The sequence below is a fragment of the Gavia stellata genome, chromosome 8 (genome assembly GCF_030936135.1).
Source record: "Gavia stellata isolate bGavSte3 chromosome 8, bGavSte3.hap2, whole genome shotgun sequence".
In the NCBI taxonomy this organism is placed as follows: domain Eukaryota; kingdom Metazoa; phylum Chordata; class Aves; order Gaviiformes; family Gaviidae; genus Gavia; species Gavia stellata.
This window is the reverse complement of record NC_082601.1, coordinates 43,749,157-43,775,868: the sequence shown is the minus strand read 5'-3', so window position 1 is coordinate 43,775,868 and position 26,712 is coordinate 43,749,157. Positions and strand designations below refer to the sequence as shown.

Here is a 26,712-nt window from a genome sequence, read left to right as displayed (position 1 = left end):
TTTCAAGCCACCAAAAATTTATTAGGTACAAAACACATTTACAGCAGACGGTGTGAACCGCGTCCCAAAACAGTTTTGGGTTTTTACAGGGGAATTCCAGGTAAAGTGAGAAGACCAACGGCAGCACTGGGGTAAAGCTTAGCGGAGAGCAGCACACAGGCTTCGCTTTGCACGCAACCAGTCAAAGTTAACACAACTCAGCCCAACAAAAGTGTGAACAGCCTCAAAGCATCATTTCTTCAGTTTAAATCTCTTATTTCAAGTTAGTATCAAGCTACTATTGCTATTCTAGATTTAAGAGAAATAATATAAATGCTATAAAAAAACCCAACTATAAAATTACTTTTTTGGAAGGCAGCTGAGTTTTGGACTATTGAGAATTTCAAATGAAATTAGAAGCAAGTCAGACAACTGGTCTCTGGCAGGCAAGATAATCAGTGTTTACTGCCGAAGCTGCAGTAATTTTATTCCACCAGGCAGAAGTTTCTGTCTGAGAAAAATCTGCTGCTATTGTATTAGAAAAGAAGATGACTTGTACAGGAGTACTGCAGACATGAAGTACGTCTTCCTACTATTTACTGGGAATCAGTATTAAACTAGAAACAAAGGTCTTCAACTTCCAAAGCCACAGCTTTTTAAATACTGGAGAATGCAGGTAATCTGCTCTTCCAAAAAAGGAAAATCATTTCTCCATAGCTGTTTACAGAAGACTGAAGAAAGTGTCCTGCTTTCCAGCATGACAACTAATCTGTGGAATAAGCAACTCATCTGGTTTTAATGCCGTAAATATTCAATACAATAAAACTTGGGCCCAGCAGCACAAAAATTCTTCTGGATTTGCACTGAGCATCATTAAGTACAAAACATGGCCAAGCACTGCACCGACTCGAGAATGACAGAACAGTCAGACAGAACAGTTGCAAAACAGCAACTTCAAACCACAGTGCTGCTGTGAGGTAGCTTCTGCACGAAGCAAGCAGGCGCAGAGCTGGAACATCTCGGGACTGTGACTATGGAAAGCAATTGCTCTGACCTTCCCAGGGGCTCCTGCTACCTTATAGCTTTCTCCTAGTGAAGCTACATTTACCCACAATGAGAGCTGGTAGAAAGAAAAATGACCAAAGTGTCAATATAAGGCTTTCCAAGAAAACGATTTGACTTGTCTCCATGCTTGTGAAGCAGAAAAGGAGGGAGGCCCAGACCAGCCAGAGCTCAGCAACGGGCCAAAGGGACACAGGGAGCCACAACACGCCATCTCTGTGGAAGGCAGCCACATGAGAAGGGCCCGGGCCCCAGGTCTGCTCTGTGTTCTTCTCCCAGGAGGACACCTGCTTTTTCCTGGAACATGCCCCAGGAACTTATCTGTTCAATCACCCGGATCTGGATTTCTTCACCAAGTCTCTCGGTCTGCACATGTATCTCAGCTCTGCTCAAATATCTACCATATCCACCAGAGCAGATAGGTGGAGCTCAGAGGCAACCTCACCCTCCTTGTTAGCTCTGAGGAGCCGTTGCAAGTGTTTCAGTCTGTCTGACAGCGTGGGGCTTAGCTCATCCACCAAAAGCTTGCATCCCTCTTGACTCCCAGCCTGGGCAGAAGGAAAAGAGATGAGACAGAGAGAAGCATTACTCAGTACCAACAAGGAACTTCTCGGCTCACTGGCTGTTCCCCCACTTTTGAGAACTACCATGGAGGTCAGCACCCCACACCCGAGGAGGTAAGGCAAAAATAGCGTGTTCTGCTATTTCTGCCCCAGCCTTCCTTTAGCTGGGGGAAGCCGACCCACAACAGTGATTCCCTAAGTTAAGTGCAGCACCACGAGGCATACCATTATGCCTGCCAGCAGCAGAAAGCATTAACACCTGTGAAGAACTCTGATTCCCGATCTGCAGAAAGCATTCTCCTCCCTGGAAAGAAGTTATTTCCAAGGTGTAGTTTATCAATTCTTATTTCCCAAGTCTATCCAACACTGCACACCAAGGTAATTCCCACTAAAGTTTTTGTCACTACAGCAGGTTTGGCACCTGCACTCCTCAGACCTACAGTCAATTCTCAGTACCACCCTTTCTTACCTCTTGAGCAGATGACACGGGACTCTTCATCAACGGACGGGTGACAGTTGGGGTGGAGACCAGAGACTGGGGGAGGTAGAGAGGAAGACCTACGAAATCACCAAGGGGCTCAATGTCCTCAGCTAGACGTTGGTGCAACTGTTCTTCAAACCTGGACAGAAAGATCAAGCACACCAGTCAGACTGCAGCCCAGCTTTGTTCTTGTAACCAGTGAGTTAACAAGGAGTTTTGGGTTCAGAAGCGTCTCCAAGAAGGATCTGATGTTCATGGTCATTTCCGACACGGTCTGACATACCTCACTGCTATGATGAAAATCCATCATAGAAGGTTGTGGTAGAGAAGGGAGCCACACAGAGTGAAGACACCCAACTGATGGGGAAGGCAGCAAAGACAAGAAACCAACCTCACAAAGCTGAAGAACTAAAGCTTTTGATCTGCACTGCCACAGGTACCAAACTGACATCCCAAAGTGGACTTTATAGACATTTGTGATACTGCAGGATACAGAGACTACTGTACACACTGCACTGCTTTTATTTTGGTGGCTTAACTGACCACAGTTTCCAACCATTCCTCAAAGCTCGAAGTATTTCTACCATCCTGGACTGTTCCTGTGATGCAAGTAGGAGCTAGGAGGGAACTGCATTGCACTGATGTGCTTGATGAAACGAGAGAAAATTGGAGATAGTCTAGGCTGTTTCCTAGCACTGTCAGACTTCAGCCTCCCACCACATACAAGTTAGAAACTGTTTACAACCTTGGGCCAGAGCTGCAAGGAAAGGATGCAGCTCCGAGAACTTACCTCCTGCTTTCTATTTTCTCCAGTTGCAACTGCGCCAACAGACGCTCTGAGAGAAGCTCTGGGGCCGAGGCTGTGTCTGTGAATTCATCTGCACTGGGAATGCTCTTTTCTTGACCTGATAGCATGCTCATGCCAGAACCATATTGACTTGGCATCACAGAGATGCTATAGGGTTTCTTAAAAGAGTTGGGAGACTTTACCCTTGACCTGAGGGGGGGAGGAAAAAAAAAACCAAAACAAATAAAAGCACAGAAATTGATATGAGCATGTTGTTTTTTCCCTACTGGCTTGAAGTTTGGAAATAGCAGAGAGTAAGAATTGATCATTTGGAGATACAACTCCCTTGTACCAGGGTTCAACATACCACCATCTGTGCATGGGATTTGGGAGGAACTAATCTGACAGGGGGCTGGGATTCACCCCAGAGAAAGGTACCTACCCAACATCTCCTGTTACACAGCAGGGCAGCAGCTAAGCTTCCAAGAGGGAAGAGAGACTGGCTTCACTCTGAACAAGGCTAGGGAAGTGAGCTAGACTCTTGAGATCTCAAATACTTTAATGCCACACAGCACTAAGGCACCCTCCCCTCCCCCCTCAACCTCTAGCATTTTCTCTTAGCAGTGGGAATTCCCTGATGTCTTCCCACAAGTTGGGGACAAAGCCTCCTTTTGAATTCAAAATGCTGCAAAATTAACATGCAATTACCAAAGAGTAAATCTGCAAATCATCTAACATGTAATTCATCTGTCAGGTCCAGGCTGCAACTGAAGGTGAATGTAAGGGAGGGGGCACTATTAAATAAAGGGCATGCTCATGATTTATTTCTGTGCTGTTCCCCAACCTCACACTGTTTTTCCTCCTTGCTTTCTGTACCTAGAGTACAAGCCTAATTCCAAAACCTCAGCAGCGTTTTCTTTAGCAAAAGTTAATTTCTCCACTTATAACACTTTAAGCACTCCCCAAGCAATCCATTTCTTTGAGAGCTGAGTAACCCTGCAGAAATAAAACCTACTTACTACCCTGTTTCAGCACACCCTTGTACATCATTTCGAGGAGATGCACACAAGCATGTTCTGGCCGGATGCCATGTGCTGGTTTTCAGCATCATGACAGCACTATATGTTCATCATAAAGGCCCCGAGCAACCTCCTTGGAGTTCACCAAGCAACTCTGATGGCACAACAGACAGCTGAATGCTACTCCCACAGGCAGTGCCAGCAGCCACCTCACCTCTCGTGGCCTTGCCGGATCTCCTCCTGCGTGCGCAGTCTGGCTTGTTCCCATGAAAGAGGGAGAACGAAGTTCTTTAAATGCTCCTTGAAGAAGTACACACGAATCTCACCATCTTCACTTACTGCTTCTGTGAATAAACCCAATCCCAACGTTTATTATTAGAACAGATTTTTCCCTTCAGAAGAAAAGCCCAGTATTAAAAAGCCAACTTGAGGAAAAATTGTGCGTTCACTTTCAAGTAGGTTTAAGTTGTAATCTGCATGTAAAAAGGCGCCTTCTTGAGCTGACTTACTGTTCAACAGATACCAGATTACTGGGAAAGACTGTGAGATGCTGCTTTATCTTAATTTTAAAAATCCTAGTGCATCCAAGTTAACTGTTCAATGGGTTAAGCAGTCGTTTCATTAAAAGAGGCTCCCCATAGTTAAGCCAAACAGGGCACCAAAAAAACCGCCACGCATTTGAAATTGAAAGCAAACAGAACCAGAGACATACTCATTAACAGCAGCAGCCTGCCATCTCAGCTGACCTGAGCTTACATGACTTCTGAGGGATCAACTCTTGGCCTTCGGTTGAATGTAAACCCTCTCCTACTGGGAGAGGAGGGCTGAAAGACTCTGACCATATTCCTCCACACAAAACCAAAATTTTTAATCACAAGTTCAAGTCAAGTCACAATCAACACTAAATACACACTCCAAAGAGCAGAAAGATGTGCAGTAAGCACAGTGTCATTCTACAGGAGGAGACTATAGCTCCCTCCCTGCTACATATCACTCACTGCCACACATAAAGGCACCACTGTCAAGTTATTAAACACAGTTATGCAGGAAGCATCATCTATGTTGTAGAAGGACAAGCGATACCTGGAGCAATAGGCAGCTTGGGTGGTTTCCAGTCCCTCAGTTTATGATCAATGCAGACTGCCAAGATATCATCCCAAGGGATCTCATCAACAGAAGGTCCATCGTTATCAGAGTTCCCAGATGTTCTGGTTTTCCACTTCTGGTAAGTTTTGCTCAGCAGATTCTCCACTTGAGACTGGATCAGTGGTTGAGTATGGGAAGAACTAGCAATCTGAGACACATACTGAAAAATCATGCAGCAAACAGGATGCCAAGGAGCTATGGAAAAAAAGTTACAGGGATTTGTGACAGAGCCAAACTACCCACCTTACAGACATCAGAGAGAATGATGTGCCACCAAGAGGATACCACAGAATGAAGTACATACCACCTAATGGAGGCAGATCTAGGTACGGGATCTGGAAGGACAGCACAGCTTTCTTCAGCCAGGCCAGGTGATCAGCCATGTTCCACTGCAGGTGGGGCAACAGCTTGTTACCCCCAGGCTCTGAAAACTCAGTAACAGGCCAAGACAAGTCACAAAGGTGCTCTGAGGATGCCACGTCCGAAAGAAACTGCAGCACGCTGTTGTACAGCTCTATGATGACCCCAGGCTCCTGAGATGGCAGGCCAGCTAAACGCCTCTCCTTCCAGTCATGGTAGAAGCGCTTGCCAAATTCACCATCAATCCCATCCTCAATATACTCCCGAAGGGTCTGACTGCAGAGCTCAAGGGAATTAGGGCACTGGGAAACCAGCCAGCCCACAGCCGCAGAGATCTATGACACACAAAACATGGGTGGTTGGAACTGCTCTGCAGTGATCAGGACACAAAGGATTCAATCCTGCGACCCTAAGTTTGACATAACAGTATTCAAGATACTATGGAGCAAAATACAAATAAATCAACCATCATTATCCAGGTATTTGCAACAGTAATTCTCTAACTACGTGGTCATAAACTAAATTTACATGCAGCAGGCTTGGGAACAGACAGAAAGAGGCTATTCACACCAGGTACAGTTGTACTGTGGAACTCCCTGCTGCAGGATGCTGAGGATGCCAAAAACTTATGTGGGAGAAATTGGACAGATTCACAGAAATTAGTCCAGGGTGACTATACCCAGAGAAGCCATGTCTGATCCTGGCAGTTCCTGAACTGCAAAGAGATGCAAGCTGTCAGGGTTTGTGGGGGGAGCATCGCTCTGGGCTTGTCTTGTTCTCACCTTCTTCCCTAGGCACCTTCAGATATCATGAGAAAGGAACACTGGGCTGAAGCTGGTTTTGGTCTGAGTCAGCTTGGCCTCTCTTCGTCATTACCCTCTCCAACCCACCCTGCTGTGACTCATCCACAAAAAGCTATTTTAGACGTGTAAGTATAATTTTCCATCATGGCTTTCTGATTAGTCTCCAGGCCACTATTCCCAAGCACACAGCAAATGGAAGGGCAAGGGGAGAGGCTGGAGTCTGGAGGCTGTCAAGGAGAGAGATTCATACAATCCTTCTCAGCGTATGTGAGAGGACAGAGGCATCCCTCATTCTCATCCACCAAGATGGAGTAATACTGGGTGATCTTAGAGCAGCTAGAAGAGCTACAAAGGGTCCTTTGCATTTTAGGACTGGCAGCTTAAGGGTACGAAGGCTTACCCACCACTAGCATTCGTCTGTTATGTGGCAACTGTACCCTTGCTAGTCAATACAGGCACCACAAACAAGAATGGATTTACCACGTATCCTGGTCTCAGTGCAGTTTTCAATATTATACAGAAGTAACTATCTTTTATGTAGCAAATGCCACTGATCTATAGTCATTTAAAAAGCAGAACAGTCACAAATAATGGAAAAGTAGCAGAAATATTTAATATCAGAATAGTTCTGGCTGACATTGGAGTCACTATTAACAAGTATTGGACTCCAGCAAATTCAGGTGTGTGAAAAAGCTGGCACGAGAGCTTTCTGAACACAAGCTACGATAACAGAAAAAGCATCCCATTACACAATATACAGTTGCAATTTATGCTACTGAGAACATAATTACTAAGTCTTATAAGGAATTATTGTTAAGACAGGTTAATGATGAACCAGTCAAGCATCTCTTCATGTTTTAAGTTGCTGTTCTTACCCTTCTGGTGCCTTGTAAGTCATTGATAGAACCTGGGAGCTCAACAATGGTGTAGTCTGAAATAAGCTGGGCTGAAATCAAGTCCTGCAGCATCAAACCTTAAAAATAAGAAAACCCGCCATATACCCATTCGTTCTTTCTCTGCGTATCTCCTACTCTAACCTAGTCTCACACTCTGCATACATTCACAGCATCACTTCTCTCCTCCATCTTTCCCCCAGACTCTCAGGATCAAATACCATGTGCAAAGGAAAACCGGAAGCCAAAAGAAAATTAATTTCTTTCCATATTGATCAGTTCTTAAGGCCTCTGGATTTCTAGCAATGCTTTGAAAAGTACTGTACTTCAGAGTCTCTCCCTTTACTCGACACTGTATTTGAGAGACTGCACTAGCCAGGACAGTTCTACTTGGGGCAGCCCTAAACATTCACGTTGTTTTTTCAAGGCACAGAAATAATCACGTACCTTCTTCTACTTCTTTCTCTGTGGCCTCCTCTTCCTGACTGGGGACTAGAACCACCAGGGGAACTATTGGGTGGAAAGGTTTGGCCTGAAGCAACTGTTTCAACTGCAGCAAAGCTGAAAGCCAATAAACATCATCTTCTGCAACATCTTCACTCCTAACTCGAGGGGGCAGGAGAAGAATGAGACCGCTGGTTCCAAGCAAGTCTTTTTGCATCTCAGCTGTATCAAGCTCAGCGTCGGACAGCGCACCATGTACCACCTATAGAAGTTACAAAGATGACAACAGTAATGTAGCTAAAGCTAAACAAAGGTATTTTCATACTGAAATCTGCAGTTTATTATCATTAGCATTCAGCTTTGACATTCGTTACCAGGAGCTCTACAAATCCCAAGACGAGTTGTTAGACAGAAGTGTCCAATAGATGCAGGTGAGCACAAAAGTGCAATTCAGCACCTGATCTGGCATCAGGAATTGAGAGGACTGAGGTTCTAACTATTGCACTGTATTTAGGCAGGTATTTACTCGGTTGACTGGAAACAAGGACAAAATCCATCTTTTTTCAGACCTCTTCAACAACCCCATCCCTCCCAGTATCACCTCCCTCCATCTGACAGGACACAGCGTGAAAAGCCTCCGCACAACATCCACTGGAAAAGAGCACACCCTGCTTTTATGGCCTGTTAGGTATCACAAAATTGTTCTCACTTACCTTTATACACACACTGACTTTAATGCTTCCGCTCCCTTGCGTGCCAGGAGAACTAAATAGCGTCAGTGTTTGAATTCTACCTTCTGTATCTGAAGCATTTTTCTCCCAGCTTTCGTCTCCCATAAATTTGGCTTTCAACCAATCCACCAGTACCCTAGCAAAGAAGAAAGAGTGGGTTTTTGGGGTTTTTGTTTTGTTCTAAAAAATGGCATTTTAGAGTTTTAGCACCAACACCTCTAAGACATCACAATCTATCATAACGCCAACCTTCATATTGCTTTGATTTTGCTAAATAGCTGTTAAATGTCCTGAAATTCTCCACACTGCTACATATCTCAAGGTTTTCTGTTTTCAGTATGAGCAAAAGGAATTCAATGAACAATGTCAGGAGAAGACAAAGACCACTGTAATAAATTACAGCTATACTCTTTAGAGTGCTCTGGAGAAAAAAAAAACCAAACTGGAAATTTGACATGGTATGGGAAAAACATATATATCAAGAACTATATACTATTACTCTTCTATTTGACTGCCCTGTGTGAGAAAGGGACCCAGCAATCAACTTTTACTTACCTGTTGGGATCACCCTCCGCATATTCCTCATCGCTTGGCAAAACCAACAGTACCTTCCAAAAAACCTGTTCTTGTTGAACTGGAAGATGTTCAGCGATTAACGAGACAAGATCCAGGGGAGTCCAAGCTAAATCACTTAAAGAGAGAGACAGAAGCTGGTGAAAGACCCCCTAGTGATCATTCCCACCTGGGGAATGTTGTTCTTGCTTTGAACAAGTTACAATACTGTAAGTAGCTACTGTCCAGTTCAAACAGTCCAAAATTAGGGCTAATTCTTTAGATCTGTGGCCTATCTATTTCACCACAGATCAGATGCCTTCAAGAATTACAGCTGCTAAATCTGTTATATGAGCCTTACTTCGGGGATTATGGGACCACATGTGTTATTACTTCACTTCCACATTGCCTCAGTACCCTGCTCCAATAAACACACAGGCTGCTAGAGTGCATGACCAGCCATGAGAAGGTAGACCTCCCGCTGCACTTTAAGCATCTAGATCAACCCCTTCATGCCACAAGCCAGGCTGGTAACAGCTCATTTACTCCTCTCCCCTTACACCCCATCCCAGGCACCATCCCACCCAGGTACAAATAAAACCCCATAACATCCATCAGATCCTTAAAGTTACATCCACAGCAATAGGATCAGATGGCTTAACACTTTCATGTATTTATCTTCCAGTTTCCCTCATCCGGAAAATACTTCTAGAAGTAAGCGGACACATGATTATGATTTGCCATTCATTACTGACATTTTCGAGATCTCTGCTATTTACGTTACAATTTGCTTAGAAAGAAAACAAGGATCAAATGCCAGTGTACCTTAACAATAGCTGGCAAAAGTGCTGAACTTTTATTTCATGCGCTGTCTTGTTTCTCAGCCAATTCAATCTGGAAATAAAATATTCTTGGTTGTAATTTTTGGTATAAAACAGGTACTTTAACCAAATTTAAGAAAGAGCAAGACCTGAGAAGTACTGCAGACACTTTATAAAGCTGCTGTTAATAGAAGAAGGATTTATTTGGATTTTCAGTCTTTGTCACAGCATTTGTAAAGAAAGGGCCTTTTTAGGGGTATTTATGAACAAACAGTTTTGCAAAACAATTAACGTTCACAATGGAATAAGAGGGCTACTTTGTAACTTACTTTCCAAAAATCAACCAGATTGCCAACTGCCATCACTAGAAGTATCCTTACCTCGTGCAAGAGATTCCCAGCTTTCCTCCGTTCCCCAGGTTTACAATTCTCTTGCACAAGTTCTCCATGGCTATAGGCCACTCTGCACTGGGGGACAGTGCTTTCAGTTTATTTTTTGGATCCGTGCAACAGGGAGCAGCTGGAAATGCCCTCATTTGACGTTTCAACTTTGTTCGAGCTGCCACTGCCTCCCTCCACCTTTGGAAGAGAATAAATAGGTCACATTAATAAACTCTTCTGCAGACCAAACAGGTTTTTTCATCTTTGCTCTTCAACCTGGATTGGGCTCTCAAACACCCCACAAGTCAGTTTGCTCAGCGGCGAGTGTGAGGTGGTGCATGTCAGGGGTGCAGCAGGCTCAGGCTGTATTTCTGCACACAGCCACAAGGTCACAGCTCAAACAGAGCTGCAAGCTGCACTTGCTCTCAGTGGCCAGACAGATCACAGGAGGGAAGCAGGATTGCCCCTCTTCCATCTCATCCCTTCCTCAGCTGGGCTGTGCCTTGTCCTGTGCTCCCCAGGCAAAAGTTCAAGCATAGTTTTCCTTCCTGATGATCTTAAAGGTCTTTTCCAATCTAAATGATTCTATGCCTAGCACATATAGCATTTTACATATGATTTATTAGAAAGCTTTTCTGGTATCTCAAGCACTTGCTGAAAATAGTTTTGCTACATCTATTGCAGTAAGAAAGGTACGCTTTTTTTTCTTGTTCTGTTTTTAAGGAACTTTTAAAAAGGCAAATTCATCAACAAGGAGAGAACATACAATAAGGCCTTTATCATTAGATGTTTGTGTATCTTCCTATGATCAAATGATTCAAAATGGGTGGCACCCAATAGTATTATAACACAAAAATGCCAATTTATGAATTAAAAACCTTTTGTTGCATTTCCTCAGGTATTTTTAGGGCTTATAAAAATATTCCTGCATCATCCAATTTTCTTGACTGCTGCACGTACACTTGTTTGACGTATCTTTAGGCTCCTCCTTAGTTGTCCCTATTGCACTGAAGCCTATTTACACATGCCCTGAAGAGACACATGACCTCAATTTTAGGACAGGAAGAACTCTGCAAGGGAAGGTGCTCCAGAGAAAAGAGACTAGCCTGCTGCTTCCTCTTCAGTGGTGAGAAATGCCACCTGAAACATCTCAACCTGGCTGCACTGGGGCAGCACAGCACAGGGGGAAATGGATCTCTGCCTTGGAGCACTACAACAGCTACTGAATTAGTGCACATCCAGAAAAACAAGCACCCAACAGAAAGAATACAAGGAGAAATTCTTACAAGTTTTCAGATAGAATGAAGCTGAAATCTCCTATCAAGCTCATTACTTGACTCTGATGAGGTGTGCTCCCTTTCCCTCATAGAGCTGAATAACTTATTACCAGCCTCTAAGAAGACTGCAAGTCTACCCTTATAGTGGAGACAAGACAACAGCAAAAAGAACACAACCAGACAGCTTAGTTCAAACTCTATTAACCACTCCTTGTCAATGCTCCCAAGGAAAGCAGTTGTGTCACAGGGTGGCAACTCACCGTTGCAAGTACTTGCAGAAACACTGGAGCTCCTGAAGGGTTTCCTTAGCAATCTGGAAAATCTCATCCTCCAGAAAGAGGTCCATGATGTGACCACAGACTTCTTCTGAACACCGGGCAATACGGGCTTGCTGGTCTCTTTCTAAGGCACATCTAGTGCAAAATGAAACAAACCAAGACCTCTAGTGAGGTGAAGACTGCAAGCAAACGCCAATACAATTAGCTGAGGTGCAAACAGGGAAAAGCATCACATTTAGCAAAGGGGAGGGATTTTCCACACTTGTGCTCTATGCCCCTTCTAAATAAGACCTGTAATATGTCAGAAGTCATTCAAGTTTTACACTGATCATGGGCTTCCAAAGAAGAGTCTACAAGAGAGCCCACAGTTGAGCTGTAAGGGAGTCAGAAGAAAAATAAGCACACAGGGTAGCCTTGTCCTAGACAAAGCCTCTATTCCCTCCACCCGGGAGGACCGCTACTGCCTGACACAGTGCGACTGCAAACTGGCAGCCCACTGTACGATCAAGTACACCCACCCTCTCTTCAAAGCAGCTTATTGAAGATTAACTCAGAGAAGGCGAAGCAAGAAGCCCATCACTCTCTAACAAAATTCTTAACCTTAGGAAAGCATCCTACAGCAAAGTGTAACATACAGTATGTTGTACGTACTTTAACTCATTGGCTGAAACTTCTTGAACACTCTCCTTTATTACTTCTTCCATTAACTCCATACCCACCAACTGGCTCAACTGCTTTATTAACTGTTCTCTTTCCTGCTTTTGCCTAGAAGGACAGAGAAAAGATTTATAGAAGTGGCATGACAAGAGTGGCAAGATTTACATAAGTGAAAAGATTTACACTGGCAAACCTGCCGCTTAGTTACGTAAGCGCTACACACAGCGTTGGACAGTTAATTTGCCTAAAATTGAGTTCCCACTACCTTGTTTCTCTCTAAAGATAAACAGCTTTGCATGGAGGCAGGTTTCCCTCAAAAATACAGGCAACAATAGGGTTATTTTATTCTTACCCCAGTAAGGTACAGACAAGTAGCTCACTCGGAAGTAAAAGTTCCTGCGTACAGCAGGGCCGGATACATCTCCCTCTCTGGAACCTCTGGGTGAATAAAAGTTCCCCAAATTCCCACCCACCATTTTCACAGTGGCTCTGTGAGGTCACCAAATACTAACTAGCAGGTCACCCAAGAACACAAAAGGGATGGCCTGTTTGCAAGATCCCAGGGCAGTTCAAGGTGAGACAAACAGAGTGCTGTCAGCATGGCAGAAAGACACAGGGCCTGAGCCCATTTGCAAGGACTCAGGTTGGCACCAGGTATCATTACATCAACTAAGGGTGTATACAGCCCACCCTGCCCCATAGCCAAAGCAGCAACTCACCTCTCTTCCTCCACTCTGCGCCTTTCTTCTTTGACACGCTCCTTTTCTGCACTAAGCACGCTTCCAGCCACTTGTCTGAGGCTCTCCCCCATCACTTCAGTCAGAAGTTCCTCCACAGTGGCCTCCGAGGTGCTGTGCAGAAACAGCAATTCTCTTTTCAAAGCCAGAAAGTTTTCATTCAAAGCCCTATGTCTGTGTTTTTCTCAAGCATATCCTTACTCTGTTGTGGTGGCCTGACTCCAGCCACCAGCCAAGCACCCACACTGTTACTGGCTCGCTCCCCTCCCTGCATCAGGAGGGGAGAAAATAGGAAAAACAAAACCAGGAAAACTCGTGGATGGCGATAAAGACACTGTAATAGGTGAAGGGAAAAAAAAAAAACAGATCCCCACCAAGCAAAGGCAGTCAGCCACCACCTCCCACAGGCAGACCAATACCCAGACAGTCTCCAATCAATAGCCACCCTGGAAGCCAGAAAACCGCACCTTCTTCTTCCTCTAACCCAGTTTTATTGCTGCCCATGACATCACATGGTATGGACTTTGGTCAGTCTGGGTCAGCTGTCCTGGCTGTGTCCCCTCCCAGCCTCCCGTGCACCCCCAGCCTACTCATGGAGGTGCAGAGTAGGAAACAAGGAAGACCTTGACCCTGTGCTGTTCAGCAATAACTGAAACATTGGTGCTTTAATAACACTGTTTTGGTCACAAACCCACATCTACGACACTACCAACTGCCTTGGACAGGAAGCATTATCTGAAGCAGAGAAGCAGCCAGATCTGGACTTACTCCTCTTGTCCCCCTTCGGGCACCTTCCCTTCCACAACACAGGTTTCTTGTGGCAGTGGTGTGAGTGTCATGCAAGGCAAGGTTTACAGAGGTTTGCAGTTAGCCTTCCATTAGGCTAGCTGGTGTGAAACAGAGAGGTGGCAGACATCTGAGGAAAAGTCTGCTTTTCCCTCAACTGTATCAGTAAGAGCATCTCCACTACAGACCTTGCCTTGCTTAGTTTTATGATCTTCACACCTGGTGCTGCTATGGCAAACTGCAGCTTTGATGACAGACTCCAGGAGTACCAGCAATAAATGCTCGTTACCAGATGGCGGCAGCCACGTAAGCCACTCCTGCTCTGCCAACTTCTTTGCACTCTCCTTTGAGGACATCATGCACAAGCCCGTCCACCACTTCAGCAATGTCCTACAACACAGCAGGGGAAGCAACTGAAGCAAGATGCAGTTCTGTTTAGGATGGCCTCGGCACACACGCGAATTGGGAGCGAGGCTTTTCAGCCTTGTTTAAGTGACTGTAATTGGCAACATCATCTGTAGTTCTACTTACAAACTAAGCTAAGCTAACTTAATCAAACACAACAGCCTGGAAATTTTAGGCTGTCTAAAAGGTTAATAACAGCCCAGAAACAAAAGCAGCTTTCCGTATTATATATGGGCAAGTCAAGATAGGAAATAATAGCTACGAAAAGTGAATTTTGAGAGGGATTCCCATTTTCTTACTTGAGAGTTTCTCTCATTCTAGCTGATTTAATTCCAAATGACCAGGTCTAATCTTCACTGAAATGTAGCCACATTTAGGTAGAATATGGCAGCTGTACTTTACAAAGCAATGAGACACTCTGAGATTGGTTCAGCATTAGTACATATCTGAACATGTGTGGGAAGGAGAAAAAGGTGAACATCACAGATACACAGGGTACACATTCAAGATCCAACATTAATAGTCATATATCCACAAGAAGAAACTTTGTCATGTCTCATTTGACATACGTGCCATTAAGGAACAGCTCAATATTATTCACTAAAGCAAAGTTTACCTACTATGTCAAAAGATAATCACTTTTACTATCACTTTCTGACTCTCTCCTTGGAGGCTTCTCAAATAAGTGCTAAACAGACAGGACTGTTTATCCTATGAACTAGTTGGAGCAAGCACTGAAGTTTCAGCCTCGCATGTGAAGTCACTCAAGACTTCCCATTTTCAGAATAGTCCAAGGAAACAACTTCTCAAAGTATCCAAAGCACTGAAGCAGAGAGTGTCTCCTTTTGACTCTACATAACACATGCAGATTCTGGAAAACTAAAACAACCTAAGAACTCAGTTACCTTTTATTATATTTCACACATCTTTCCCAAATACTTCATGATGGGTTTAAATTTCCTTACTGTGTCTGTGTAGACAGGCTGAGGCTTTGAAGAGAGAGGGTCAGGTTGTCCAGCAGGTTGGGAGAGTGCCTGCACAGGAGCCAGCACCGGCACAAGCTGACGAGGTAACAATGAGGGCAGAAGATGAGCTGGGGGCTGGACTCTTACTGCTGCGGCATCTAAATCCACACCTTTGTTCTCCACTCTTCCTTCTTGGGGGTGGGGGGGCGGTGTGGAAGAGAAAAATTAAGGAAACCAGGTCAGTCACAAACAGAAGCAAAACTACTCTTATTTTCAAAAGCTAGCTTGTCTGATAAATCTCACCAGATCATAAAACAAGTCCATAACAGAAACTTGCTGCCTTGAAGTTAAAAATACAATCATATCATAGAAACTAGTTTATATTTATGAATATTTTATAAAAAAAATTAAAAATTTCATTGCACATTACCTCTAATACCAAGTACGTACCTTTCCAATAAAACAACTGTTTTAAGTACACCTAGCACCTACACACATCTCGAGTAAACTCAAAATATCTGTACGTTCAACAAGGACAAAAAAAGCATACGTTCCGCCAACTTGAAAAACAACATGATTATACACAGAGAACAAACAGTTGCAATACAAAATCTGCAAACTGAAAAGGGAAGCTGGCTGTCTGAAGTAGCCAAATATCTAGTTATTTCACCTATGTTGGCAAAATCACGCTCATTTCCTTTACAGTGTTTCCTGTATTGGGAAATACATTTTATTAATCAGGTTGCTTCTTAGCTTTTACAGATACATAGGTACATTTAAATCAAAACATACTTTCATTACATCCAAATTTCCATGCAATTTCAACCCAAGTGAGCCAACAACAGTTTCTACTTTGCAAAATAAAACTTCTCACAGAGCTCACCCAGCAGTATGTTCCCGAGCAGTACCTAAAAATGCACGTTTGCTCTTACCTGTTGCTTCCACGCTGGATTTTTGGCTACTACTAGCCTGATCCACAGAGGTGCTTCCACCAGTATACTTGTTCTGTCCATTGAAGCTGGACACAGGCACGTGGTGAGGCACCGAGGGCAACGGCCCACCATTTACAACCTCCCCAACCGAGACAGTTAGCTTCTGGCTGACAAACATCGATTTATGTGGTTTGGGTAATCCGTCTGGCTCCAAGAAAGCTGAGCGATTCAGTTCCACATAAGCACTGGGGAAAAATAAGAAACAGAAGTACATCCTCAAAGCTCCAGTTATCTAGAAGTTTTCCAGTTGGACAGCTTAGCAGGGCAAAGCGAGACAGGCACTGGGCACTCAGGATTGCTCCCTGGAGCCTGGATTTCAATCTTTGGCTAGAACCAGAGCAGGGAAAGCAAAGAGCACTGTCCTCACAGCTATCCTCCCAGGACAGAGTACAAGCTGCACTAACATTTCTGGGCACCCTCATGGACCGTTTTGTCTCTTTCTCCTTTAAACCTTTATCCACTGTGTGTGTTATTCATGCACGTTTCACCTGGACTACATCCCACATGACAGATGCCAGGGCTATCTACAGAAGTAATTTTAAAAGCTGCAATCTTCTTCCAATTTTGGTAACTGTAGTCTGGCTAATTTATAATTTCAAAACAGAATGTTAATAGGAAATAGAGCACCTTAACTGGCATGATCAAGTTTTTTGCCTTCTCCAGACTCTTGAGATTGCAAGTCCATATGAGCATACCTTACAACATAAGTATTTCCAGGGCAGACACTCTTATCTGCAAACTGTTGGCCTCCAACATCCTCTAAAAACTCTTTGGCACTGTTCAGCTTCATCCCGCCCTACACGCATCATCGTAATACCAGTTTTCTGCGAAGCAGAACTGTATCCTCATTTCCTACAGAGCTGCAATTTACTACAATTCAACTGCAAGATAAGAACCCAAAACAGTTGTGGGGTTTTCTTCCCTACTGGGTTATCCACAACATCTCCTTCTACGGAGGAAGTCCCTGGAGTCCCGTGGAGACTGAGCTCAATGTGCAGTCTCTCCTTTGGGGGAAATGTTTTGTTTGTCACCACCTTCCAGAAGGTTGAAGGAGTTTTGTATCCTTGAAATCCCTTGTCACCTTATCAAACCAAGTAAAAAAAGATGTACAAATGCAAAAAAAAAAGCTACTGTGGGAAGTTACAGGAATACAAACCCCACTTCTTGAGGGGAAGATGCAAAATTAAAGAACTCACAAACACAGCAATAAAAATAGAACAGATTATTAAGATTTGCAGCCATCACTATTCTAGTGTGTTGCTTACATAGCCCAGCCCCTACCCTTCGCCTGTTCTTTTCTTTTTCTGGTAGCAAACTGCAGGAGCAACCCATCCACATTAACGCTTTGCCTAACGTCAGTCTAACCCCACTAGGCATCTTAAGGCACAGATGCCCTTTTCCTTACACTTACCCATCAGATACACTCAGGCCATAATAACTTATAAAATCGGTTGCTTCCTCACAATCTTTGAACAGTAACATGCGGACCAGGTGATCCAAGGGAAACACTGTGCATCTTTGGGTGCTCACAGTGTAGGCAATATTGAGAGATTTGAGAGCATCTTTACGAATCTGGAGGAAGATAAAAGGAAGAGCCACGTAACTACTAAGTTAAAGACCCCAAAATAGCTACAAGGGTACTATAAACATGAAAATCATGTTTAAAAGAAATCAGTACTTAGTCAACAAATATCCACACAAACAACTATTCAGATTTAACTTTCTTTTTAAATTCTATGCACTTGCTTTCTAGTTGCTGCTGCTCTTCAATGTGCTTGTTTTGAGCATATCCCTTTGCAATCCTTGTGCAGAAGCAGCTTGCAAGGGCTTCTGAAACTGCTGGTTGATATTTCCTTTGCAAAAGTCTCAGGCCTACTTCTCTGCTTCCCAATTATTTTCAGGGGAAATAATATGTATTTGTACACAGTTACGGGAAAAAAGTGCTGAGAACAGCATGTTAGTATTTGCCTTTTATGTCATGGCAGAAAACTCCTGACAAATTTTTAAACGCTTCTGAAGAAGCAAGAATAACATTATTTTTAAGGCTAAATATCTACCAAGTTTTCTGCTAAGAAGATTTCCTCCCAGAAGTCCCAGGCTGTTTTACTGATTAACACTTCAAAAAGTATCCATCTGCCTTTTTCTCACCTGGTTGAAATAACAGTGTAACAGACAGGCATTCAGATAGGAAGCTGCTTGCACTAACTTGAAAAACCTCACAAAGTTGTTGCTGTTTAAGGCAGCAAAAGCTTGAACTGCAAATCTAACTTCAGGAGAGTTCCTAACCTCTGGATGAAACTGCTGTACTTCTCTGTGGAGACAACAGACAGACACAAACCTTTTGCTTCAATATTAATAATCACAATTCAATTGCAACCTGTAACAAAACAGAATTAAAATTAGGAGCTATAAGCAAGACATGCAACTCCTGCCCAAAACAAACTGCTATGAATTAAATTCGCAGAATTATTTACTGATCATTAATCCTCTAATGATGCTCGCATAATCAACATATTATTTAGGTACATCACTCCAATGTCTAGGGAGGAAGGCAGTTAAGAGGTTGACCATAGAAGCAAAGTATGGCACTGCCCACAAAATGGCTTTTGCTTGGTCCTACTGCAGACAAAGCAGTGAAGCTTGGATACCACTCTGGGAAGAGAAAAAAAAATTTTGATTGAGAATAGTGAAGATTTAACTTTTTTGTCTTTTTGGCTGTTTTTTTTACTACCTGCATAAGCTCTAGTGAGTTACTCAAGGAGACAAAACAAAGCTATTTTTTTTCTTTTCTTAAAAAAAATACACTTTTTAAAATGACCTATTGAAAATTTCAAATAAAACATTACTACAGTACACCTTCTTTGGCAAAAAAAATTTGCAACTAAGCTCTTCACTTCCATTACAATTTGGACTTTATCCTAATCTCAATTCTTCCCAGAAGCAAAGAAAGAAAACAAGTGATATCTGTTGTTCCCACCTGAGAATATCACCCTTGTTGAGGTTCAGCAAGACATTATAACCTCTGAACTCTGCTTCACTCTTGCAGTAAATCCCCTTGTTAGCCAGGTCCTGATACATCTCCTTCAAGCTCTGCAGACATTTAGTCATGTTCTCATTGTTGATTTTGGCATCAAAGGAGGACATGGGCTCTTCACACAAGTGGTGAGCACAATGGATGTGAAACCGAGTGCACTTCTCAATCAGAGACACCATCAGCGGATTGCAGAGATGTTGCTGGGTTATATCCTAACCAGAATGATAAAGAAAGCTTTGCGTGTATTTTTAAACTACAGTTGAAGAGCACAGTCATCTGGCACTACCTTTGAAAAACTCATTTCAACTGTGCTTTGAGTCACTTTGCAATTCAAAAGGTTAGAATTACTGTTGCTTTTCGCTTCACTTTTTACAGCATGCATTATATGATCTTTTGCTTTCTATCATCAAACATCTCCATCCACCAGCGCTTACCTTTCTTATTCCACGAGTTCTGTTCCAGACAAAGTCATACCATTCTCGGTAGTTCCCCTCTCCTTGATCCATAATGTTTGTCACTAAATAGTCCATGGTCATGCTCAGCACCTCAGAGGGTCTCAATTCATGGGGCAAAGGTTCCTCCTGATCTGCTGAAGACCTGCTATATTCCTTGATTGCTGCCGCATGATCTACCTGCAAGATGTGAAGAAAAGAATCAAGGTCCAAGGAATATGTTCAGCTTTTCAAGAGTACAGAGGATTTCATCCCATCCGTGCCTTTACTTTAGCAAGGAGCAGACTATTAAAGGAGTTTCTCCACTGTTCACACCAACAGCCCATGTCCATTCTGCTACGATAGCAAATATTTTATTTTCTTTTATGACAGGATCCTAAGTGTTGACTTAGTCTCAAACTCAACTCATAACCTTCAAGACAATGTATACTGCTGCCCTATAGTGTCAGAAAGTGTTCTAAAAGCCTGCCTGTGGCTAAATAAAAGACGTGACTTAGAGTGACAAAGCAATTCTCTAGCCTTCTTGTTTTACAAATGGGCATTGAAAGACATTAAAGAAACAGCCTCCAGAATTTTTCCACCAGAATTAACCCTGTAATCAACAAAACACTGACAGCCTTATATAAGCAGCAAGCAAACATGTCCTGGGAACAACAAACCCCTGCATACAGACAGCTCATACCTTGTCAGATCCTAGAAGCAATTCAAAGATACTGAGCTGGTTTCTCGTCTCCCTCATGTAGCGCTCCTTTTCAGGACACATGTCTGGGCAAGTGCCAACAACAGTTTTTGCTTTGCCAAGATCGGTCCTTTTTATTCGAGCTAATAAATAAATAAAATTGAACAAACACTAAGCATCTCTCAGTTTTGTTTTCATGACAAGCTATTACCCTGATGTGCCAACACAGCCCTATGCACGCCAGGTGCCTCAGCTGGAGTCTGTACATTGGTCAATAGATAGATGTCAAGTACATTGCCAGGGCAACAGTTCACAAAAAAAGCTGGTGGGAAAAGGTCTCTAGAGATTCCCATCTTACCTCTACTCATAACTAGGCTGTACCCACACTGTGGCATGGTCAGAAATGCACAAGGATGGGGCTCCCCTACTCTGAGGCCTGCCCCAGGGTCGCACCACTCCTTTGGGGAAGTTTCTCTTACCGTCCCACCTGGATATCCAGAGTTTTGCTAAAAAGATTTAAGCCTCCAAAAGATACCCCATGTTTTGTGTCCTAACTAAGCACCAGCAATTTCACAATTCCACGACAAGTGGACGAGAAATCTGTTTGTCAATATTAAGAATAAGATCTCAAATTAGAAGTAGGGTCAGCGTTGAAATGGCAAGAACAGGATGGAAGGGTTTACAACCCAGCACTGTGAAACAAAGGGCCACTTCTTGAAATAATTACCAGCTGTGTGGTAGTTTGAATTTAGAGTTAGGTTTTGGGTAGCTTTCTTTGAAGAACCTGCAGGGATGCAAATCTCCCTACACGGCCTCCTTCACAGAAGATGAACAGTCTGTTATTCACTTTCCACAAGAAATAAGCATGTGCAATAAGCAAAACAGATTTTTGCACGTTCTACAAGAAATTTATATATATACGTGCAATAGAAGAGTATATTACAGAGTGCTCCATGTTAAACTCTCTCTTTAAAGCCATTTCCACAGTATCACAAGAGCTTTGCAACAGACACCAAACACTTATTTCCTTCCAGCAGAGAAGCAGATGTCACACTCATTAACTGGCATAATTACCTTGTCGCATGATTTTGTCCCTTTGGTCCAAAAGACGGTATCTTTCTTCAGATGTCTCGGCCACTAATCCTACCAGGTTACCAAGAGATGACAATGAAGCTCCCAAGGCCTCTGAGCTCTGCCCTTCAGAACTAGAATCAAACAGATCTGCTTCAAACTGCAGCGCTTTTCGAAGACCAGGCTTCTTTGCTGGAGAACTAAAAATAGAAGATTTTTTTTTATCAGTAATGCACCAATGCATGCCCCGGCCTTAATCAGTTCATTGCTCTTTAAGACGTCAACATCTCTGTTTTAGAAGATTACTTTGTTCACAAGGCAATGTATCAAATAAACAAAGTGTGTATTGACATACTAAGGTTGTTATGAGCTAACACTAGCACTGAGAGTTAATCTGGGCAAATCCTCAGCATTGCCTTGACAACACTGCCAAGCATTCTTGATTGTTGTGAAAGCCTCAACCTTTGTAAAACAGACATGGTATTACTGAGTCTGTCTTAGAGTGGACAGAACCAGATGGTTGTTGCAGCATTTTTGCATCACTATGGCACAGCAGTTTGCATTTTAAGCCAGGAACTAGCCTGCTGTTTGGTGTGAAAAACACGAATGCTTTCTATAGCAACAGAGATCACTAAAAGGTTTTACAGAGCCCAGATACAAACATACTTTTTAAATCAAGGAACATTCATTCCTTCACAACGTATTACTAATTTTTTAATTATATGACTACGCATACCAAATTACTTTTGTCAAACTAGACACACCATTAAGGTACCACAGAAAGATGACAACCTTGCCGTTTCAGCGACTGACACGAAACAGGAGGATTCCCATACAAAGACAATTCACTTGAAGTGAGACAAGACGACAATCCAAACTCACCAGCTACTCTAAAAAGGGAATTCTCATTCCACAGAACTGTAATTGCCTACAAATGAAACTAATCTCTTCAGAAGCTCATTTAATCATGACCACAGAACAGCGTCATTAGTGCTTGGTCCTGGTTTGGCTCTGCACTGTTTCATTCAATTCCCTTATGCCTCACTGCTGCAGGTGTTGTTACTCATGTTGTTAGGAACAAAACATTCAAAAGAAATACACAGACCAAAGTAAATGACCTTAATAAGCTGTTAGAAGTATCCTTCTGACAAAGTGTGAGATCTGTGAGCTTGTAATTCAGACAAACCAGAAGAGACGAGGGAAGCACACTCCCCAATAAGAACATGACTATTTGGCACACACTGATCATCATTTTTCCCCACACACCGTGTTTTCTGCCAGATGGATTCCCAGAGGAGCAGACGTACCTTTTACCAGGCATGACACTGCTGGCAGAGGATCTTATTAAAGGTTTTCGAAGAGGGGAATGCTGATAGTTTTGCTCTTCACTGCTTTGCCTTCCTTCATCTTCACCTGCTTTCTTCTCCTTGGATGAAAATTCTCTCTTCGCTGGACCTGAAGCGACATAGAAACGTGAAGCCAGGTACTTGCCAAATAGTTTAAGCAACAACTCTTTTTTCCCCGTGGGGGTGGAGGTGAACAGTTTGTTCTAAAAAATACTATTAGAAAATAAAACTAAGAGTCATGGTTTTGTACACGTATGCAAAACTTCCAGGACAACTTGCACTAGAAGCTGTACCAAGTAAGTCTACCAATTGCTAGTCAGCTTCACTGTTCTGTAAAGACTTTTATTTTTCAATAAAATATCACTTAGCAGTAAGTATAATTGGTCAGCAGACTGGCAGTAAACGAAGTCTGATCATCATCTGAATTTAAGTTCTCTCGGGTTTGGGATATAGTCATAACTCTCTACGGGAGATGAAAACCATTTCACCTATGTAAACCACAATTCCCAGTGCTCCTGCTGAAGCATTTTAATTATTTCTTTCACATACCCAAGCTGAGACTGAGGTTGGCATGTCTTTTCAAGAGTTTTATCTACACCTTGCAGGAAGGGAGAATTTCTTCTCCCAGGAAGAAATTTTCAACCAGTTGGATTTCTTAAATTCTCTCAGATTAGTTATTTTAGAACACTGTCATTCACGCTTCTATAGACTCAACACCACAATAAAATGACAACGGCAAACAGGCACCCATATAGCTGCTGCTTCAAGATACTAATTCTCAGGAAGGCTACTCTGCAGATGTTGCTTTTCTGGAAGGCGAGTTTGTGGTTGGTCAAAGCTGTGGTGAACCATTCATTTGCTGACAGCTGAAGCATATCCCCAGGCTAGGATCTCAAAGGTACGCAGGCAGCAGTCACAAAGCTAAAGAAAGGGAAGCACTTGACAATTCAAGTATTCGCCTAGGCGGTGAACAGCCAACATTCACATCTCTCACCCTAATCCCAAGCAGGGTCTGGAATCCCGGTTTCCTATTTCTAAGCTCAGGTCTCTGGAGGCCAATCACACACACTGTTCTCTCTCTTTGGTTCAAGCAGTATGTAATTGTTGATAGGCAGAACAGCAACCTCAGCGACACAGATGCTCACTCCAGGGTACTCCTTAACTCAGTTCTCAGGACACTTTCTTGGAAGCTGGAAGCCCACATCCCAGCCCATGCCCTGAAGCAGGCAGCGAGGCATTTGAAACTGGGTTTTCTTACATCCCCAAAGAACATCCTACTTCTAGATAGGAGCACAAAGTTAACATCACCATATTCCTCTTGTGTGGCTGCATGAACAGTTTCTAAATTCTCTTGTAAAACTACACTGTCATTTCAAGTGTCCTCAGCTCTTTTGTATGGCTGAAACAGCATTTTAGCTCAGATCAAGCAGAATGTTTTAGACAACAGGAATTGAAGAAAGAAACAGTGCAATTTCCAACTGTGATTTGCAGTCGCTCACTTAAAACTTCCTCAATACCAGAGGACAGTACTGCGGATGCTGTAAGTTCACCTAGCTTACAAAAGCAACTGGGTAACTTCACGAGAGAAAAATTCTCCAAATGCTAAGACACCCCTTCTGGCTCCCAGGGTTCCAAGCCGCAGGCTGTTAAAGCAAATTAAAATTATTGTGGAAGCATGCTTTATACTGTTCTTTTTCCCTTCCTTTGCATATTCACTATTAGCCTTTGCCACAGACAGAGCTAGCCAGGATGTCACATAAAATGCAGACCTATTTTTATGCTTCTGTAAAGGGGTGCACTCAATGCGCACCAAACAGTCTGACCAGCACAAGTCACAGAGAACCATCATACTTCTGGAACTGTAACATTCCTACTGTGGAGATCATCTTTGTATCGATCTCTGCACATCAGGAAACAAGAACAGACCAGATGCCATGCCGTTTGTGTATCGCCCAGTTATCGCACCTGGAAACGCAGACTTACTTGTTTTCTTCTTTTGCCAAAATGTTACTATGTCTTTGTGTAATTCTTTTGCTTTTTTCCTGGCAAGAGCTGCAGAGGCCTGAAAGAAAAAAAAAAAAAGCAGAGTATGAAAACCTATTAGCATCACAACACCAAAACGCGCAGTGCCGTTTTTGCCAGAGAAACATTCACCAATTTCCATAAAATTCTGATTACTGCATTTTAATCTCTCACTTAAGACGTACATGCAACCAGCAGGAATGGTTTCCACAAAAATTGCTGCTTTTCTAAGAGCTACAGCAAACTTAGAGCACTTAAGACAAAAGGTGTGTTTTTAAGCACAAAACAGGAACTGACCACGCAGTCTCTGAACTGGCTCCTCAACACACCTCAGTGCTGATGTAATGGCAGTATTTCCAGCAAGCAGGTCACTCTGCAGAGATCGCACGAGCTCACCTTGCCCTTGGTGCTGCCAAGCCTGAGCAAGAATGCAGCAACGTATGTAATTCAGGTTTGGGCAACGTGAGACAACGAACAGGGAAGATCCGTTTGGTGATTTGAGCTGGATGCTAACAGGACAGCTAAAGCCAGGCAGAGCTCCGGCAGCTACTACGTTTTAGGTGCAGCTCAGTACGCTTCTACCCGTCTGTAATCCAGTGCTAATGATACAAAGCTTTCCCCCAGCTCAAAAACACACAACGTTACCACACAGGGGTGCAGTTCTCACCAGAGCTGGACCCTTCCCAAGCGCTCAGATTTAAACCTGCTTTTGTGCCGCCTGCTTCCGATACTCACATGATCAAAGAAGTGGACAACAGCCATTTTTTTATTGCGCCTGGTCATGATCCGCCGGACTTTCACAAACTGGCCGAAGTGCTTCTCCAGCACCGTCCTGTCGTTGAGGTAATCGGGGACATTCTTGCACTGGATGGCCGTCAGCTCGCCGGGCGACAGGCCCCCCAGCCCCTCCGTGCTCTCGCTGCCCCGAGCCCGGCGGGCGGGGGCCACGGGGGCGGCATCTGTGAGGAGAAGGAGGCAGCCACCTCAGAAAGCAGGGTGACACCCGGCCGGCGGGGTGCCGCGGGGGTCCACCCGCCCCCCCGCCCCAGCCTACCTTCCCGGGGGGACTCCCGGGCCTCGGCCGGCGGCGGCTCCTCGGCGGCTCCCCGCTCGGGCTCGGCGGCGTCCCCGCGGTCGCGGTGCCCGCGGCCCTGGCTGCGCAGCACCTCCTGCAGCGTGCGGCCGAAGAGCGCGCCGCCGCGGGGGCGGCTCAGCAGCACCGCCCGCTTCTCCGGCGGCGCCACCGCCGCCCGCCCGCCCGCCGCCGCCCGCCGCGGCGAGCGCTCCCGCTCCTCCTTCCGCTTCAGGCCCTTGGGCGCCGGCTCCCCCGGCTCCTCGAAGAGCGGCCGCGGGCCCTTCTCCTCCGGGCGGCCCAGGGCGGCGGCGGGACGCGAGAAGGAGAAGGGCTCCCCCACCGCCGCAGCCGCCGCCTCGGGGCCCGCCTCGGGCGCGAAGCCGAAAGGCGGCGAGAAGGTGAAGGCGGCGGGGGCGGCCGGGCCCTTCTCCGCCTCGCCGCCCGCCAGCGGCTTGAAGGCGGCAGCGGCGTTCTCGGGCGCCTTGAAGCGGAACTCGGGCGCCGCGAAGGTCCCGCCGCCGGGCGCCTCGCCCAGCGCCGGGAAGCTGCCCAGGTTGGTGGGCGGCTTGAAGCTGAACCCCGCGTTGCCCGCCGGGGCCCCGCTGCTGCCCGCCGCCGCGAAGGCCGGCGCCTGGCCTAGCCCGTAGGGCGGCCCGAAGGCGGCAGGCCCGGGGGCGAAGGGGAGGCCGGCGGCAGCGCCGCCCTGCCCGAAGACGGCGGCCTGCCCGAAGCGCAGCGGCGGCGGGAAGGCGGGCGGCCCGCGGAAGGGGCCCCCGGCGTTCATGGCGGCCGCCTCTCCTCGGCCGCCGGGGGCGGGGTCCCGCCGCCGGGGCGGACCGGGAAGGCGGGGCGGGGCCGCGCAGGCGCGGGCGGGCGGGGCGGGGTCCCGCCGGGCCGCGCAGGCGTGGAAGGGCG

General features: G+C 44.8%; 1 protein-coding gene across 1 annotated transcript; it reads right to left on the bottom strand.

Annotated features, from left to right (window-relative positions):
• Positions 1-2: 2 nt before the first annotated feature.
• MCM3AP (minichromosome maintenance complex component 3 associated protein) lies at positions 3-26,581 on the bottom strand. The gene is made up of 28 exons (XM_059820341.1): positions 25,777-26,581; positions 25,458-25,681; positions 24,684-24,762; positions 22,662-22,809; positions 21,358-21,554; positions 20,287-20,426; positions 19,587-19,784; positions 19,096-19,364; positions 18,267-18,429; positions 17,530-17,690; positions 16,059-16,303; positions 15,127-15,317; positions 14,046-14,146; positions 12,953-13,084; positions 12,228-12,341; positions 11,559-11,711; positions 10,022-10,219; positions 9,646-9,714; positions 8,824-8,958; positions 8,251-8,404; positions 7,541-7,799; positions 7,076-7,173; positions 5,342-5,732; positions 4,975-5,232; positions 4,106-4,235; positions 2,876-3,082; positions 2,074-2,224; positions 3-1,589 (listed from the first exon to the last, which is right to left on the bottom strand). The coding sequence occupies exons 1-28, from the start codon at positions 26,579-26,581 to the stop codon at positions 1,431-1,433; spliced, it is 5,529 nt and encodes a 1,842-aa protein (XP_059676324.1). The 3' UTR covers positions 3-1,430.
• Positions 26,582-26,712: the final 131 nt, after the last annotated feature.

Coding starts and splice junctions, on each gene's coding strand:
- MCM3AP (XM_059820341.1), bottom strand. CDS start 26,581: ATGAACGCCGGGGGCCCCTTCCGCGGGCCGCCCGCCTTCCCGCCGCCG. Junction 24,763..25,457: donor TTGTCCACTTCTTTGATCAT/GTGAGTATCGGA, acceptor TTTTTCTTTCAG/GCCTCTGCAGCTCTTGCCAG. Junction 3,083..4,105: donor ATCCGGCAAGGCCACGAGAG/GTGAGGTGGCTG, acceptor TCCCCCCCTCAG/GTCAAGGGTAAAGTCTCCCA.